At 51.8% G+C, this 18,472-nt stretch overlaps 1 protein-coding gene across 11 annotated transcripts; it reads right to left on the minus strand.

Annotated features, from left to right (window-relative positions):
* Nucleotides 1-23: 23 nt before the first annotated feature.
* Nucleotides 24-18,263, minus strand: MINDY4B (MINDY family member 4B). 11 transcript variants are annotated; one of them, XM_080604695.1, is made up of 12 exons: nt 16,326-18,252; nt 16,059-16,086; nt 14,892-15,038; nt 13,993-14,112; nt 12,900-12,991; nt 12,139-12,304; nt 11,642-11,707; nt 11,024-11,094; nt 10,110-10,182; nt 9,731-9,835; nt 9,226-9,406; nt 24-8,583 (listed from the first exon to the last, which is right to left on the minus strand). In XM_080604695.1, exons 1-12 carry the CDS (start codon nt 16,439-16,441, stop codon nt 8,441-8,443), a joined length of 1,308 nt encoding a protein of 435 aa, XP_080460821.1. In that variant the 5' UTR covers nt 16,442-18,252; the 3' UTR covers nt 24-8,440. The 11 variants fall into 11 exon arrangements, 8 of the variants coding, with proteins under 8 accessions (XP_080460821.1, XP_080460823.1, XP_080460824.1 ...); XR_013955072.1 differs by lacking the exon at nt 14,892-15,038 and having other exon boundaries at nt 24-4,719; nt 7,394-8,583; nt 16,059-18,252; XR_013955073.1 differs by lacking the exon at nt 14,892-15,038 and having other exon boundaries at nt 24-5,918; nt 7,394-8,583; nt 16,059-18,252.
* Nucleotides 18,264-18,472: the final 209 nt, after the last annotated feature.

Genomic DNA, 18,472 nt, shown 5'->3' on the forward strand with positions numbered 1-18,472 from the left:
CGGGTGCCGGAGGGCGTCGGGGCCGCGGGGGCGGCCGCGCCCCGAGGCGAAGCGCGGCGGTTTCGGCGCGGCCGCCGCCGCCCGGCCGTGACTCGGGCGCTGCTCGGCCGCCGGCCCCGAGGTGCCGCCGGCCCCGCGGGCGTTGCTGCGCGGGGACACGGGCACCGCGCCGCGGCGGGGCCGAGCGGGGCCGAGCGCGCCGCGGCCGCCTTGCGGAAATCCCTTCGGCGGAGCGGGCCGGGCCGCGGCCCCTGCGCCGCCTTCACCCGGCGGCTCCGCCGGTCGCCGTTCCGCCGCGCGTCCGCCGCGCGTGACGGGCCCGTCCCCGAGCCCGGGCGGCCCGCAGCCCTCCGCAGCGGCGCTCCGGCAGCGGGCGAGCCTTGCGGAGCCGCGAGCGGAGCCGGCCGCAGGGCGGGCTGTCGCCGGGCGGCGTCGCCCCGCGCCCGGGCGCGGCGGGCAGCGGCCTGTGAGGCGCGGGCCGCGGGCCGCGGGGTGGTGGCGCTGGGGGGCCGGCGGGCAGCGCGCGGCGGCGCCGTTATCTGCGGGGCCCCGGCGCCGGAGCCTCGGCGGTTCCCGGGGAGCCGAAGGCGGCCGCCGGCGTGCGCGAAGGGCGGTGTGCGGAACCGAACGGCCCAAACGCGGCAGCGGCCGGCGTAAATGAGATCGCTCGGGCAAACGTGAGCGTGCGTGTGAGCCTTAGGGGAACCGGGCGCGGCTTGATGCCTTGCTTTAGGAAAGGCTTGTAACGTGAAAATGTGAGAAAGAATAAAGGATAGCTTTATTTAAAAGTGGTGCTTAGAGTGAAATACTCTCTTCTGCAGCACTGTTTTCTATGTGAGGGTCAGATGGTGAAATAAGTTGAGCAATTTTAGTTCCCCAGACAAAAGAAGTTTGAATATAAAATGTGATGTTATAGACATCCTGTGTTTTAGAAGCCTTGGAGAAGTGAAGACAGTCTCAGGACAGAAAGCTTCCAAAGTCCTTCTTGTTTTATAGCAAGACCGAAGAAAAAATAAGTGTTTTCTTGTAGATGGCAGAGCTGTAGTTAAATGTGCATATTTTGTATAAGTTTAATAGTCATCCGCCTCCTGTGATTTTGTGGCTCTCCTTGCTCTGGGATTAGATGCAGTTCTGAACTTTCGTACAAAATACTGCTTCAGTGCCCCTGAGCAGCACAACCGATCTGGATGACCGTAAGTGAGTGCCGTAATACAAGGTTATTTACCCTGTCAGCAAAATGTTCCAATTACATACATTGCTTTTGCAAGAGTTCTCCTTGTGACTTGACTCTTCATGTCCTTAAATGAGCAATACTTTCTTCTGATACCCACAGCAAGCATTATTAACACTTCCCTAAAAGGGTGTTATTATCAAAGTTCCTTTAGCATGTGCAACTGCATGACTCATTCGTGACTCTCAGCCTTGTGAAAATTGTAATGAAGGCACTATCTGTTCTCAACTTTCATTAAAAAGAAAGTGCCTTATTATCAGAAGTCTGTTTTTTTTTTTTCTCCTGTTTGTGAAGTACTATTAAACCTTGCAAGATGACACAGCCCAAGATACCAAAAAAAAGAAATCCTTTAGTATGTAGTTCAGGTGATAGTGTTTTTTGTTGTTGTTGTTTGTTTTCCCTTTGTCTGGTATTCTGAGAAATCGTTTACACAGCACATTCAGACATAATGGAAAGTCTTGCACTTCACAAGAAAAAAATTAGCAGTGTTGTAGGGTAAACCTCACCAGGGAACATGCACCTGAATTCTTGCTGAATTCTTATAGGTATTAAACAGGCACTTCACTGGTTGAAGCCTGTGGTAGCCTTCTCTCCATGGAGCCTTAGAAAGCAGACACCACTAAGGAAGGATGTGGGTAAGTAGACGCCACTGAGGAAGGATTTGGGAGTTAACACTGAACACTTTAAAAAAAAATCACAGGCAAAGAATGACAGTATTTTGGCATCTTGGAATAAAATTACACGTAGGATCTTCACCAATGAATTAACAAACTGGGTCTGATTAAAACTGAGTTCACAGCAGAAAGCCATACTCTTGATAGCTAACTGCTGAGAGGGGAGGGGAAATTGAATAGATTCAGGCATAGTACAGTTGAAATGCTTTATTTTCAAACCTTGTACCATTTTCGCCTGAAGTTATATGACTGAAAAAGGCTATAGTTAATAAGGTTTCAGTAAGTTTCCCTATATCTTCAGAAATTTTGCCACAGGTGATAAGTGTTTCTTTTGAAGTTAGAGAACTGAGGTTAATAGGTTCTGAGATTCTAGCCTTCATCCTGGTATGCTGAGTCCTTTTCTGACCACCCTCCCGCCCTCCCCAAAAAAACACAAAAAAACCCCCACAAGCTCCCCACCCCCCAAAAACAAGCAAAAAAAAAAAAAAAGCACCAAAACAACACCCAACCAAGAAAACAAACAAAAGGGAAAAACACCGGAACAGGATTGACTGAAATCAGTAGTTTATGAAAGGAAGCAATGGTCGCGCATATATATATATATATTTATATATATATATATATACTTACCCTGTCCAGACTGGAACAAACCTGTATGAGGATGTAAATAACCACTTACGCGTGCGTGGGATGGGTGGAAGTCCCCAGAAGAGTGGTTCTGTGCTTGTGTTGCCTTTCTGTTTGAAGTGGAAAATCTCACACGTGCATTTTTGATGACTGATACCCAGTGTGTCAACCACCTTCTGGTAATCTTTCATTAAGTTTCCCGTGGTACCTGATTTTCTAAATTTTTTTATTTTTTTATCTTTACTTATGTTTTCTTGTTTTCTCCTGAATTACTGGTGCCTGTTCACATTTAAGGACTTTTCTCCACCGTTAGGACAGTCGAGCACCGGGCTGCCCCTGGCCTGCCCTGCGACGCTGTGCCGCGTCCATCCCCAGGGCTTTCAGGGCTGGGCTGCAGAAAGCCCCGGGCACCCCCGGCAGCCCCCGAGGCCCTGCCTGGAGGCTGGGCTGCAGACCTGCCGAGCCCACCTCCTGCCCGACCTGTGCCTGGCTTCTCTGCAGGGCTGTGCTCTTCTGCCTCGGCCATGCCAAGCTCCTGGTCCGTAACGCTCACTGAAGGGTACTCTTACTTACTCATTTCTGAAGCTAACTTGTAGGTGTGACGCAAGGGCTTCTTTAAGGATTAAATTAGTGGCTGATGAGTTGCAAAAAAACCAAGAATGAGTTAAGAGAGTCTATGAAGAAAGAGTGATTCTCTGTCCTGCTGCCGCTTTTGTTTTCAGTATGCATCAGCAACACACGGACATAGGCGGAGAGTGGCCGTGTGCGTGATACTGCTACAGGTGTGGGTGACCTCAAATCCAATCACTCTTGCAGTATTTAGGAAACCCTGTCCAAACACTGGGAGCATTTAGATAATTACAGAAATCGCATCAGGCTGGAGGGTCACCACAGGACAAAGGTGAAAAATGTCATCAGCCAAGAGGACTGAGGAGTCGCGGTGACGGGAGCGGGAAGCGTTGGGCAGGAGGCTGGGCGCCACGAGCAGAGGAGGTCACAGGCGAGAATTTCGTGACCCGCTGCTGTGCGTGTGCTTCCCTGGCCTGCGTAGCACTTTGGGTTCAGCATCCAGTTTGGAAGACCTGGAGGTGGTTGTCAGTTGGATAAACCCAAGGGGTTTTCTTTTCTGAGTGAAAAAACACGAAGCTGTTTTTCCTCTTAAAGGCTGCCAGCCTCTGGTGCTGTGGTGAGGTCTGGCAGAGCAGATTGTGTGGATGTGCTGTTTCCTGCTCCCTCCTGTCTTACACAAAGATGAGAGGCGTTAAACCTGGCACCTCTTACAGAGATTTAGGGGAAAGTTTATCTCAAGAAATCACAAGGTCAGGAACTGAACTATCTCCTTGGCAGAAAACCTCTGGAAATCTCATCTAGAGCACAGTGAAAGCATGACGTGGTTTTGATTTGTGGAAGAACTCTACAGCTCAAAGCAAATGAGTTATAAAGTAGCTATGTGGTTTATTTCGGCGCTGGGCGCATGCGGGATAGCTCCCAAAGGCATGCACACCCCAACGCGGCAGCTTGCCTTCGTTTTATGCAGTTAAGAGTTACCTATGCATGAAGTTTCCCAGTACTCCTATACATATGCGGAACCTATCCCCAGTTTGAATTAAAATTAGCTCCAAGAAGTCATTTCCATAAACTCCTCCCATCTGCGCTTGCGCAGTGCCTTCTGGTGGTGGTCGTCAGGGGGTCGTGGGGATGAAGGCTGATAACTCTTCATCACCACTAACTGACCCCCTGCCTTTGTACAGACTCAGCTGCTCCTTGGCTCTTGTCCAAGCCACAAGGTCGGTCTCAGCTGGTTTTTGAGACAGGTTCCCCATTTTTGTCAGGAAACATCCTCTCTGAGGGGCCCCGAGACTCCTTGTTTCGGTTAATTTGCACAGTAGTAAGCAAAGACACAGCAATATCTACTTTTAATGCGATAAAGCAAGCCCCCATTCTTCCATTCCTGGCTTTAATAATAACGATTGTTTTATTTAGAAATCATCAATGAGATTAAGCAAGACCCCATTCTTCTATCCTTGGCTTCAGTTTATTTTTAGTTTATTTGGGGCTGGGGGCTTCTGGAGCCACCACAAGGCATACGTGGGTCTCTGCAGATCCCGGGTGTCCTTCCCCCGAGAGGTACTGCCCGCAGCACCGCGAGACGGGCACCTTCTCTGCTGCCACTGGTTCCTGTAACAGCTGTAAGAGAGGAGCAGCTGGGGCCAGCGTGAGGAGAGCAGCGTTCCTCTCCCCTCAAGCCAGCCCGGTGAAGACCGTGTGCTCTGGGGGCCTGTGCGTGCTGCGCACCCCGAGCACGCGGCCGCGCTGCGGCTCGCCTCGCCCCTCCGCCTGTCCGCGGAGCTGCCTGGGTGCCCCGGTTCCCTCTGGGGAACGTTTGTGCATTTTAACAGTGTTTAAGACTGGCAGATTGCCTCTCATCTCATCAGAAAGGTGTGCTTCATTTTGCTTTGGACCTAGGCCCTTATAAGAACCCTTTCACAATCCTGCACGAAGCGGATCTTTATTGTAGATTTTCTTCCGAGTGCACTGAATTTACCGGTTTGTTTATGGTTGCATTTGGCTTTGAATAGGGCCATGTTTCATGAAGCAGTCTATTAAAAAAAAAAAAAGCCATTGGGTTACATTTTCATGTGTGTTAGTTCAAGAGCACATGTACGTAACGTGCGTGTTACTTAGAACCTGGACGATGCTATTTAAGGTCCATTTGCATTGCTATTAAGATGCTTCCGTAATCAAAGCCACCGAGTTTAACCCCCAAACGCGGCTGGCAGCTCCCAGCAGCGGTGCGAGGGGCGGCTGCGGCGTGCTGGAAGCGCCCAGCTGCTGCCAGCCCGCTTGCGGCCGGTCCCGCCACGCCGCCGCCGATCAGCGGTGGAGCAGAAGGAGGGGGCAGGCCTGGCTGAATAAGTAATGGTAAAAGTCTGTCTGAAGCGTGCTGTTTGGAAGTCCCCAAATACATAAGACCACTGCAGAATAATTTTACAGTGGCCTCTGTGAGTTAATTTAGGCACTGTCTGTGCTGCATGGTGCTCCTGTGCACCGCGCTGATGCTCCGTGCTTGCGTTTTAATTTGTTCACTGGATTAAATTTTGGTAGATCTGTAGATTTCTGGAGTACTTTTGTGGCACAGATTCTGCCATCACTTGCCCGTGACCAGTTTATCTCATGGAAATACCGTGGTCTTTCAGCGGCACTGTGGGAGCTGGAACTGGCTTTGGAGAGTTCCTCCAGGCTCCCGCAGCCCACGGCTTGGCTGGCTGCAGCAGAAGTATTATCGAGGAAATTGATTCCACAGCCGGGGGTGAAAACAAGGCGAGGATATTCCTACGGTCTTTGGGGAAGAATCCTCTTGCTTGTTTTGTGGTTTGTTGTGTATTCTGTGGCACAGGGAAGAGAAAAACTAAGAGCCTTTTCACAAATAGACTGGAATGGTGTGGATGTTTATACAAAGATTTTTTTTCCCCAATACTGAGTAATTTTAAAATACATTATTTTTGTATATGTATATTTACACGTTAGAATGTGGCTTTTCCACTTTTATTTTTATTTTTAGCACTCCAAAGCCTCCTGTTAAATAAATAATGTACAAAACATCTTTGAGAAGATGGTTGTCTGGTTTAAATATACCCTGAACAGAGTCTGTTCTTCTGCTTGGGGCGGGTGGGAAGGCGCATGTCGGCTGAGCTGACAGGGCAAGTGCCAGAAAAGTACGAGGCATCCACTGGCGCAGCAGGATGCTGTGTCTAAGCCCTTGCAGTGACTGTTTCCAGCAAAACGATGCTTTATAAAGCCAGGAAAAATGGAGAAAGGAGCCCCTGATGAGGATGGGGCAGTGGGGCGGCCCAGGGGCAGGGTGCTGCATGGGGTGGAGGTGGCCGCACCGCGTTGCTGCAGCAGCATCTCTGCGGATGTGGACACGCATTTCTTATTTCACGTGTAGGTTACTGGCTTTTCAATTTCAATTTAAAAAATCTGCGCCTCATGTACAGTCAGGCTCTAAGCACTCTGAAAAAGAAAAAAAACGAAAGAAAGGGTCCCTCGGGAGGCCCTGTGTGGCACTCGGGAGCCATTTCACACAAGTAATCCCATTTCCCCTCCGTGTCCTGGTCTCTTGGAGGCAAAGTCCTGCCCCTTGTCCGTGAGCTTTCAGGGGCTCCCAAATTTCTTGCCTCTTTGAGATTGACTCATGCAAGGTGCCAAATTGTGGCATGAGTTTCATCTGCATGTCTGGATTTGTGTCCTGCATTTCTTGCCAATGTGTTAAGCAGTTTCTCAGGTAGCCCCTGCCCCCCCAAATACTCCTTGTTTCAGTGCGTGACAACGCTCCTGAGCATGTGGGGTGTGAGAGGGGTTTATTTGTCTTCTGCAAATAAATTTCTGGACTAGAAACAAAAATCTGTAGTTGTGCTCGCTGTCACAAGTACAGAGCTTTCTGAGGTGTCAGAGCTGCTGAATTCCCCCGTCCCTCACCGATTTTTTTTTCCAGCCAAGTTTAACTAATAGAAATGAGCAAGAACTTAGTTCTCATTGAGGGGAATTAGCACGTTGAATTTAGCCTTGCACTGCAGTTATAAAAAGACATAGAAATGTGGGGGAAGAAGGATGAAAGCCCGAGGGAGGCAGCGAGTGTGTTTCATCAGTCTGGTGAAGCACAGCTTCTGCTTTTTTTTTCCTTTCTTTAGAAATCACGCATGCATTTCTGCACCTGTGTTCCTGCGTGCACAGGACGCGGCGCTGTGGGGGCGGGGGGCAGAGGCTGGGGCCGGGACCTGCTCGTGATGCCCCACGTCCCGGCCCGTGCCCAGCATCCCCCAGCACGCTCACGGCGAGGGGCCGCGCAGACCCGGCTTACCTCTGGAGCGGGAGCGCGCAGGCTGCGCCAGGCAGCGACGGTCACCTCGGGGTGCCGGGAGCAAGGCGGCCGCAGGCTCTGCTTCATCGCCCTGGCAAACTGCTCCAGGTGCTGTTGGCAGGGGGTTGGAACTAAAGGGGCTTTAATCCCTTCCAACCCGAGCCATTCTGTGTTTCTATGGTTCTGTGAAGGGAGCAAGGACAAGTGCGGATCCCACGTTAGCTTGCTAACCAGCAGGCTCCTCTCCCGTCCCAGGGGCGCTTCTGGCTCGTTATGGACCCTCTCTCTCTCTCTTTCTATTTTTTTTCCTCTTCTCTTTTGTCAGCTAAGAGTCCAAGTTTCGGGATCACTTGCATAAAGGTTTATTGTTCTCAGTACAGTTGTGATTAGCAACACACATTTTGGTATGACTAACAGATCTTTTTTGGGCAACGTCTAAAAAAGGAAGTGGAAGGCAGTCAGTGCGTGCGAGCAGCGGTGCGCCCTGCCCGCCTCGGCCGGGCTGCCTCGGGGTGCCAGGACCCCACGAGTGCTGCAGGGGGTCTGGGCTCCGCCTGCTGCCGAGAGCAGAAGAGAGGGAGCCACACACACAAGTCACAGCTGGGAGAGCTGGGGAAAAACCTTTCTTGTTGCAGCCAGATAAACTAGTTACCTACGCTGGATTAAATAAATTTGATGCACACAGTATTGTCAGCACTCAATATTGTTTTCGCTTTCACTGTGTTCAGCACATTCACAGCACTTCCTTTTTTTCTTTTTTTTTTTTTTTTAACATCTCCGCCTGGAAGGAAATCATGTTGCCATGCTCTTTTCTTTCCTCTGCCAACTTCAGTGAGAAGCAGACTGCATCCCACCACCCAAAAATCGTGTGCAAGGAGGTGTCATCGCCAGTGATTGCGCACCACTGGTGCAGGCTTTCAGAGCAGGTGTGACGCCCCGCGCAGCAGGGCATCCGCTCGGCGTCCGCGCCTGGTTTTGCCGGTGGCAGCGCCCTTTCCCCCTCAGACCGCAGTGCTCTGTGGCAGGAGGGGGAGACGCTGGCATGCCTCAGAAGAAGGGATCCGTCCCGTTCCAGCTGACAGCCGCGCCTGGCCACCTGGTCCTGATTGCCATCTCTAGAGACGGAGACCTCTTCCCTGGGCTGCTTGTGTCTGCACAGCGGCCCTCTTCCCAGTGATGGGAGTGAGTGTCTGGAAAGGAAATGCAGTTAAAAAACACCTAACCCACACGGTCATCCCCTTCCCCCCCCCCCAAAAAAAAAATTTAAAGGTTAAAAGCAAAAGAGCTGAGCTGCTGCAGGTGGGCTGCCCACCTGGTGGGGGGGGCCTGCGGAAGCGCTGCCCTGCAGCGTGTTTGCAGGTCGCAGTTCTGCACAGGTGCACGCAGCCGTCTCTGCGGCCATGCTGCGTACTGTGACAGCGAATCTCGCTTCACCCCTCTTTCCTGCAGGCTCAGCCTTCAGTGTGATGTTTTTCAAGTTTCTTGTTTTTAAATGCCATGGTGAAAGGAGAGCCGAGGGCTGGGTGTTCAGGAAGTGGAGGTGACTGCGCAGTGCGTGGGGAGCACGGAACGCCCTTCCTGAGCGCGCCGCTCGGAGCAACCCGCACTGCCCGGGGCGTGTGAGGCTTCAGGGGCGCCTGGCAGCACCTTGCTCTTGGGCAGGGAAACGCAAACACGTGCTGTATGCATGTGTCTGTATCAGTGCACGTACACTGCTCCGTTGGGTTGTGTATGTAGGCAGATACACGCAGCGCTATGCATACACAGCTCCACGCACGCCTGTACGTGACACCTGCAGCTCGGTGCCCCCCGGACACAGGCTGAGTGCTCACCTACTGTGAGGTGGGCTGTTCTCGTCTGCCCTCGCTGCCCGTTGTAGAAGTACAGATGAAAAACGTGCTCCATCTTCCAGTCGGACAAGAGCAGCCTGTTGGTGCTGAAGAGGACGCTGTGCATCCCGTTGATGCTGCACAGCCAGATAGGAAATTTAGGGGTTTTCAGCACGCTTCCAACCTAGGGGTGGAACGGGCAGTTCAGGTCTGCTTTCACTGTCAGCAGGTGCTCAGCATCGTCAGAGCTCCCCGGGAGCTCAGTTACACTGCTCTGGGTATGGATTGCCTTGCAGCGCTGCTGCCTGCTCATCCTCATTGCCATGCAGGATGAGCAGGAGCCAAGGCAGCCCTTGTTGCCCAGCTGCAGGCCTCCTGAGCTGGCCGGGGTTTGGGAATGGGAGTGGGTTTGGGGATGGGAGTGGGATTGGGGATGGGAGCAGGGTTTGGGGATGGGAGCAGGTTTGGGGACGGGAGCGGTTTTGGGGATGGGGTGCACAGGGCTCACCGGGGGCAGGCGGTGCCCGGCCTCCTCCCGGCTCCAGCGCAGGAAGCCCACCTCGCAGCGGCGGCCGGGGCACGCGCTGCCCGCCAGCACGACGTGGAGCAGTGGCTGCAGGAGGGGGCCGCGGTCAGGCTGGAGCAGCGCGAGGGCAGGCGCTGGGAGCCCGGCCCCGGGCCCTGGCCCCGCACAGCGCGGGGCGGCCGCGGGACCCCTGCCTGCTCACCGGCCTTCCGATGGCACCGCCGGCAGGTCACAGGTAACGCCTACAGCAAATGTCGCCTTACGACTTTTTTAGGTGATTAACAGGTGGGGGTGTTTTCGAAAATCAAACATAGGAGGAATAACAATGACAAAAACACTTGGAAAGTTAGGCTGACCTTACCTGTGTGCAGATGACAGTTCCACAACTGAATTCTAACAGATGAGCTGTCGTGCCACCTAAATCTTTTTGGACCCTGTGCAACCAGACACAAAATATCGCTGTAATGTCCAGGTCAGTGATTGGAGCTTTATACATCATGTCTGACTAACAAGGAAAACAGAAAGAAATTTCACAGAATCATTTATTTTTCTTTTTTGAGCACAGCAGTAGTGTCCTACTACAGTAATTTTATGCTCCTCCTGAGCTCTCGCATTTCAGGCCTATTTCTGTTAAAATTCAAAGCGAGGGTCGGACTCAAACCTTCTGCAGAATGGAACAGAGATTTCAGTCAGTGCCTCAGTTCCACCCAAGTTTAACCTGGATATAACTATTTGAAGTAGCACTGCAATTTTTTTGCTAACTAGCCATCAGTGTCACGTTAGTATGAATCACTGGTGCAACTGTGCCTCTGTATCTCTCTATAGCATCTTTACACAAATGCAATTACATTGGTTGTAGAAAGACTGTATCAGCTTCCTTTGCTAATAAAGTTATGCTGATGTATTTTTCCTGTGTTTAAATAAACTTCTTGTTATTTTCGTGTTTAAGTTTAATCAGCTGTAACTCTGATTACGATTATCGGTAGAATAACTCCTGATTTGGTACAGTGCATTGTTCTTCCTGTGTGTGCAGCCAGGCACATCGCCTCTCTGCTGCTCCCTCCTGCCTGCTCCTGGACGTGTAGGCACGAGAAGGACACACATTAACGTACAATATCAGCCTCTTTCCTCAAAATTCAGCCAGTAGCTCTACATTCCTCTGACTGTTGCTTGTCCTCATTAGTCTAAGAGTGGGCATTTAACTAAAATAAGAAAAAGACTATTTCATAAAATATAACTAAACTAGAAGAAAATTATTAAAAAAATGAAACATACCTTTCCAGTGTCCTAGAGAAAAGTAAACTGTATAAAAACAGGATCAGTCCCTTACTTCCTTCGCTTTTGAACTGGAAAAAGAAAAAAGTAATCACAGGGAAGGAATTATGGCACATACGTGATGCTTAATTAAAACAATTCCTCAGCTTAAATCGACCCTAGATAAATATAATGAGCCAAATGACTATGGTATTAATGTGGGGAGGCTTTGGCTTTGCTACTAATTCTGTTGAATAGGACCAAGCAAAAAAACCAAAACAAACAAAAAAAAACTCAATTTCTTGACTAACCTATTTTTGTACGTGTTTTGTGTTTTTCTGTTTGTTTGTTTGTTTGTTTGTTTTTTTCTTCTAAAGGTGCAAGAAACCAATTTGAATAACGTACAAAATGTTGCGCTGTTTGCCTGGCATCTGTGGTGAGGTTCCAGTGACTGCAGTGGCAGTGGGATCGTTTCCCACAGTAAAAAAAACAAACACGGAACTCCCTGAACAACTGGGGCTAACAGCCTGGCCGTCCTGCTGAAGGCCCTGCTATTGAGCTCTGCAAGGTCCACTTCTGCGTGAGAGATCGGGTGCAAGCAAAAAATAACTCAGAATAAAGCAAATATTCCATACGTACACAATTTATGTGGTCGAAGATAAATTTCTGAGCTGCTGCTTTCTCAAAAAAGTTAAACAGCTGAATCTGTAGGGCAAAAGCATAAGGTGAGAAACCAAAAAGGAGACATTATGTCAAGAAGCAGAGCTTTTTAATTCAGTGTTTCCTTCAGACAAATGGAAGACTAACAAAAGAAACTACTCTGACCACTCCTCAACTGTGGAGTTCAGGTTTTTGCAAATAGCAAAGGAAAGGCTTTAAGTCAACTTTTTTTTTTTTCTTCCAGAAGAAAGATCAGTCTTTAATGAAAAAGAATTACAGCCCCTGGATTCACCTAAAGCCTTCACGAGGTGACAGAAACATCTTCCAAGCTCCAGCTGGGATGTGGGGCCTGTGTGCTTATAATTTGTGATGCGTCGTAAGTTAGGGAACAGGTTTATGAGATTTTTTTTTTTCTAAAATCTTCAGGCCAAATATCTTTTAAAAAAATTGTTTACAGAACGTGTTTTCATACTCACCCGTTCAGTGAAGTTGTCTGCTTTGTAGTCTGCGGTAGGGACGAAGTGGGAGGCTGCTGAGATAAGGCAGACGGTGGCTTCCCGACCTTCTCCTGCTGCCCAGAGGCTGTCTGCCAGGGCTGCAGCCAGGGCCTCTCCTTGCTCCTTTTGGCTTATTTTGCACAATCTGCAGAGCAGGGCAGAGCAGAGTGCGGCAGGCAGGCGGGGGCAGTGGCAGCAGGGGGTCTGTGTCCCCATCGCCCCATGTCCCCTGCAGCTGCCTGCTGGCTGTCTGCCCGTCCTCAAGAACACGCAGAGTCCCCACACCCTGAGGTTGGAGTGGTCCCGCTCACAGCCAAGCCCCCAGAGGCCCTGTCCTGCCTGAATATCCTGAGTCAGGCCCACGCTGCTCTAAGGAGCGGACCTGTAAAGGCAGCAGGGCATTCAGGAGGGGAGCCGTGCCTGCAGCTGTGCCCATCGCCCCCGGCGCTTCCAGCGGCACAGGGACCGTCCGAGTGCTGCGGGGTGCCCCGCTGCGACCACAGCACCGGAGGTTGTGCCGAGGAAACAAGCACCACTCCTGCAGCAGCGACGGTTTGGTGGGAAAATCCTTGCCTGGGAGCCCGGTACGGCGTTCCGGCAGGGTGCAAGTCCCCATCTGTAGCTGCAGCCCTGAAGTTAGTTCTCATCTGGTAAAACTTGGAGGCAGGTGCTAGTTGTATTAGTTCTAATAATGCAAGGAAACAGTTTTTGTGTTTCCCCAGGAAGGCTCATCTGCTTACCTTTCCAGGTGAGTATATTCTGTGTTTCTTACGAAGAGCAGATATTTAATGATGTTCCCTTGTACAGCCATCAGAATGGCTCTCGTTCCCCCCTAGAAACAGAAAGCAAACACTTGCCAGTGCTAATGAGCCCAAACAAGCTGAGCTGTGCAGGTCTTCTGGAAATTGCAGCCTTCTGACCGTCTGAGCCATCCTGCTGCCAGCATCAAGGGGAGTAGTGTTTCTTTTCTCCCTGGTAATTCAGGATGGCTGCTGACTTCTGAGATAAATAGAAAAGTAAGTTGAAAAAGATGTTATGTGCCTAAAAATAAGAAGTCTCTATGCAAGAAGAGCCCGTGGCGGCTCTGTCGCTCTGTTCATGCAGGGAGGATGCCCGTGTGCATCCTGGCGAGGCGGGGGTCCCAGCCCCAGAGAAGAGGCCAGGGTCAGCACCATGGGCTCTGCCTCCTCTCCTCCGCCTCGTGGCAAAGGGACCAGGGGCTGGCAGGAGCACGGCTCCAGCTGAGGGGGGGCCGCATGCAGGGCCCTGCCTGCTGCCCAAGGCAGATCTGCCTTCTTCGCTGCACTCAAGTGTCCTTGGACCTCAGGGAGCCTCACCTGCCTTTGTGAAAAGCATTTTAACCTCCTGGCAGGTCAAGAGTATTTGCAATTTTAAATGTGTATCTTGGTCTGCTGCTTCTTTGGGGGGCAGTATTATGATGGCAAATAAGGAAGAATAGAACCACCCTATTTTAGTAAGATAAAATGCAGATAAATTCACCTATTTCACTTCCAGGTGGGGCAGTAAGTAGTGGCTGACTATTGCCCCAAATAAATGGGCGAGTACGCCTGTACGTGCCCACCCTCAGCAACCCTCTGCTTGTCCCTGGATGCATTTAGTGCTGCGGTATTTTGAGATTGTGTCTGCAGCACGCTGCTGGATCAGAATAGCTGTTCCACTGAAATCTGCTCCAGTGTTTCCACCGTGTGTCACCAGAGCGGGTGCGGGAGGGGTGTGTGCAGGTCTGCAGGTATACGGGTGTGCGCGTGCGCACCTCTGGCTGCCACATCCCATGGGCTGACCCGGGGCGAAGACGCGGCACTGGAGCATTACCTTGTCTGCCTCCAGAGCGTAGGCCAGGTCGGAGTGTGGCTCGCGAAACCTGAAGTGCGCTTGTGCCCAGTCACGGCTGAAGACGCGGGACGCGTCTCCGAACAGCACCTTCCGCAGCCCCTGGGGATGGAAAGGTGCTGGGTGCAGCTCCTGCAGGATCCGCAGCCTCGGAGCAAAAACACTAGGCACATATCCCTGAGCATGCAAGTTGTTTGCCCTGATCCACGTGATTTGTGAGTGGGGGCCCCTCATGGAGCAGGTGGAATCCCGTGAAGCTGACCCTAAGGGCGGTTCTGTGCCCACATCTCTTCAGGACGGGACCTTTTTTGGAGGTGTGCTCAGCCCGGCAGCCCTCTTCAGGCTTTTCAAGCTCTTGAGCTTTTTATTATGTTTGTGTCACAGTGACAGGTGATGGGTTTTGTATTGGAGGGCACAGGTGGCAAGGTCGGCACTGGGGACCCCTCTGCCTTTCCCCTGCAGAAAACCCGCCGAGCTGTTGGTAAAGCCCCTTGGTAAAAGCCCAGGGATGGCCGGCACCAAGCACTGATGCTCTGCAGACCAGCCATGTGGGCAAGCAGAAAAACATCCTCCTGCTCTCCTGAATTTCTGCCTTCTGTTCTGAGGCTATTCCCTAGGAACGCACCAAGAAGCAGGGACATTGTGTGCCTTGCCATTGGACCTATTATCTAACGTGAAGTATAGTATGTTGGTTTTGAGGTTGTGTTACAGCCGTGTTCTTTAAAAGTCCCATAAATAAGTAACTACGATGACGTGCTTCTGTAACCGATAGCCGCAGGCTGCAGCCCTCGGCCCGGCGAGACCAGCTCTGGACGAGGCTCCAGCGCCCTGTGTCAGGGGGACGAAGGCCGGCCCGTGCCCGGCTCGGCAGCCCTGCTCACCGTCGCCATGCCCAGCGAGAGGGGCTGGCCGCCCCGCCTGGGGGAGGCCGGGGGAGGCCGGGGCACCGCGGGCGGGCAGCGAGGCTGCGGGGTCCCTCCGGCACCACCTGGTCCGTGCCCTCTGTCCGTCCCGCAGCCCGGGCGTCCCTGGAGGAAGGGAGAGAGGGGCAGGTGCTCGGAGACGGCTGGCTCCTGGCGCGCTCCCAGGGTCTCCAGCCCCCAGCACAAGCACAGATGATGGCACACGGGGCCGAGGGGCAGCAGCAGGACTGCCCATGGTGCCTGGTGGCAGCAGCTTCGTCCCCTCACCCCGCCAGTCCCCGCACCACCCGTGCCCCGTGTGCCCTGCTCGCCTCCTTCCCCGCCACCGCCGCAGCGCGCTGCTTTCGGCTCTGCCTCCACCACGCTCCACTGCTGGCTGTGGGGATGGGCCCTGCGCAGCCGGGTTTTCCTTTACAGCCCCCTTCAACACTAGCAGGCTAACAGCAACCGGGGATATTTCTGCTTAAATCAGGCCTGGGTAAACATGGTCAATTTTTAGTTACAAATTGTTTGTTTTAAAGGTGCGTGATATTTACTCTCAAATATCAATTTTATGCTCCTAAGTTGTTATACTATGTATAAACTGGTGAGGGTGTGAGGCTTAGATATATTTCTGTTAGATAGATAAATGTGCATTTGTATATTTCACTTCCAACTAACTTTAACTAATTGTTAAAAATAACTCCCACACAAGCAAATGATTATAGCGTAGAAGAATGTCGTGGTTGTCCGAATTTCAGGAAATAAGCTTCAGTGCTTGTCAACCTAAGGATGGAATAGGTTCTCCAAATACTTGTATTTTATGTTCTTCACTCACTATCTTTTTTTTTTCTTCCCTGTCTTCTAAAATTGACCATTGACCATGAAAACTGTTATGTTTAGACAAAAAGGTCAATTTATGTTGAAATACTTTGCTATTTTGATTCAGATCCAGAAAACATCCCTTTAAATACCTGAAGAAAATGCATGTTTCTTAGAAAAGGAGCACAAGAAATAAGTCTCTATGAAGGCTGTTTGTTGTACTGCACACTCGGATGAGTAATTTCTGCAATAGGATAACGTGGCAAAACAATTGCAAAAACTGGTAGACAAGTACAAAATGTTATCTTTTAGAGAAATGCTTACCTGATGAGTAGTAGTACTGATTTCCAAACTGAAAAATAAAATATAAATCAAAAAATAAATTAGAAGCATTGTTAATGCATTAAGAAACAGGAGACTAGCTGGAGAAGAACGCCAGAAGAGAAGAGGAGGAAAAGCTGTTGCACTCGCGTTACTAAGCACCTGAAGACCTTTTCTGCATTCGCATAAGTCTTGTGATGAAATATAACTTAATGTTACAAAAAGTCTGGAATTTAAAATATGTGATAATGAAGGGGGAAAAAACCTTACCCACGGAAATGAAAGATTTCTCTCCATTTGTTCAGATCCGAAATTTTGTTGCAGATCTCGTCCAGCGCTGCCTGCGCCCCGGGGTGCCCGGGGTGCCCGGCTCCCCGCTCGCCCATCGGAGCCGTGGCCCCAGGCTCACCGTCACCTCCCGCTGCTACGTCGTGATTAAACTTTCATTAGTGCTGGTCGCGGTCTGTTCTCCTGCTCACTGCTGACGGCCCTGGCGCTTCACCCGAGACGCTGCTGGCTGCAGCCGGGCACCCGCGGGGGCCCAGCGGGGGGACGCAGCGGGGCCCAGCCGGGCTGCGAGGGCTGGGGCCGTGGTGTGGGGCCGGGCACGAGCCGGCTCCGCAGGCACCTCGCAGCCACCGGCTCACGGGGAGCCCGGCTGGGGACGGGCGAGCTGCAGGAAGGGGGATGTTGGTCGGTGCCTGCCGGCTGGCCAGAAGGCCTGTGTTCCCAGGGTCAGCGGCTCTGCCTGACGGAGCTGTGGGAAACTCACTGGTTTCACGCCGCTGCGGTCAGGGAAATTTCGTTAGTTTCCTTCTGTTTCGGTTTGTGGTAACCTGTAGACCAGGGCTATCCCTCTGAATTTTGGTGGAAAAACATGCGGCTGAGCTCACGTGAACGAGCTGAGGGGAGCGCGGGGGAAGCCTCTGGGGGAGCGCGGGCAGCGGAGCCCCGCTGGCAGCATCCCGGGGCTGGTGCGGGCCTGACCGGGGGGCGCTGCCCGGTTCTGGCCCCAGACTGGCTCCAACTTCACTGTGTTCTCCGCAGGATCATCTGAAATAACTCGGATTGCAGCTTGGTTTGTTAACGCTGAAGCTATCCAGGCCAGCTGCGCATGAGGCGCCCACCAAATGCTGGAGAATTTCCTTCTGGCAGCTGCCTCCGCCTCGGCCCCGGGGGAATCCCACACCCACAGCAGCGGGGCTCTGGGTTCGGCCCCGCCGGCTTCTCCGTGGTGCAGGACATGCTGCGAGATGCTGGAGGGGCAGCTGCACGCTTCCATTAACGTCTTCTATCGCATGGCTCCAGCTCCACAACTGCTGGGGGCAGAAGGACCCCAGCGGGGGCAGCAGCAGCACCCCCCCCCCCCATGGCGATACTGCCTGCAGGGACCCCGGAGGCCTCAGCACCCCGCCAGGGCACCAGCCGCCCCTGCAGGGGTCTCCTCTGGCACCTCTCCCACTGCACCAACACCTTCATTGCTCCACGCCCCAGCATCTGCAGACACGTGTAATTTCCTGGCTGTGCTCTTTAGAAAAGTTTCTGCAAGTAGGTTTCAGTTTGGATATGCTGCCGGTGCCACAGCACAGAAGCTGACTGCATTTACTCTTTAAGCGGGTGCTGCATGATAAATCATCTGCTTGGCGTAGTACCTTCAACAACAAAAAAAGTAAAAGTGGACCTGTTTCAAAAGAGTCCGCCAGCAGAGGCACCGGTGCAGCCCTGGCTCCCCTCACAGCCGTGCACTGAAGCGCGGGGTCACCAGGCGCGGAGCACCCGCGTCTGCAGCACCTCTGGGTCGGCATTGCTGGGTCGGCGGTATAAGCCTGATACACACCCTGTGTAACATGTAGTGCACATGCTTGTGTTTATATGTATGCTCACTGCATGCACACACACACAGACACACATGCGTACTATTTTTTTTATTGTGATAGAAAAAAATCTGAATTTTCAAGAACCTTCAAAATATATTTACATATTTCTCCTAACTGTATATATGTATTTTTTAATTGTGAAACCTAGTAGTCTCGAAATGATGCAGAGCAAAACTTTAGTTGATGCTCATGGATTAAAAGTGATCTGGTACATGCTGGTGTTGATCCAGGAGCATGAGCCGAGCACCTCATGCTCACTGCAACTGTTGCTTTCAGCTGGTCCAACGTAAATGTTGTCGAGATTGTATTTTGCTAGTAAGAAGTTATTGTGTTTGCCTTGGGAAATGGACAAGCATGGCTTGAACAGCCGGCCTCCTACTTGAGAGTGGGCTGGGAGGGGATGGGGTGGGATGGAGAGGAGCTCTCTGTGAAGCGGCTCCCCAGAAGCAGGGCCCCTCTCCTCTGCACAGCAAACATGGTGAGAAGGTTGATCTTCTGCATTGAGGCAGGTCCGTGCAGTTCTTTGCCTTACAAATACAG

Source organism: Anser brachyrhynchus, assembly GCF_964034855.1.
Source record: "Anser brachyrhynchus genome assembly, chromosome: 9".
Classification (NCBI taxonomy): domain Eukaryota; kingdom Metazoa; phylum Chordata; class Aves; order Anseriformes; family Anatidae; genus Anser; species Anser brachyrhynchus.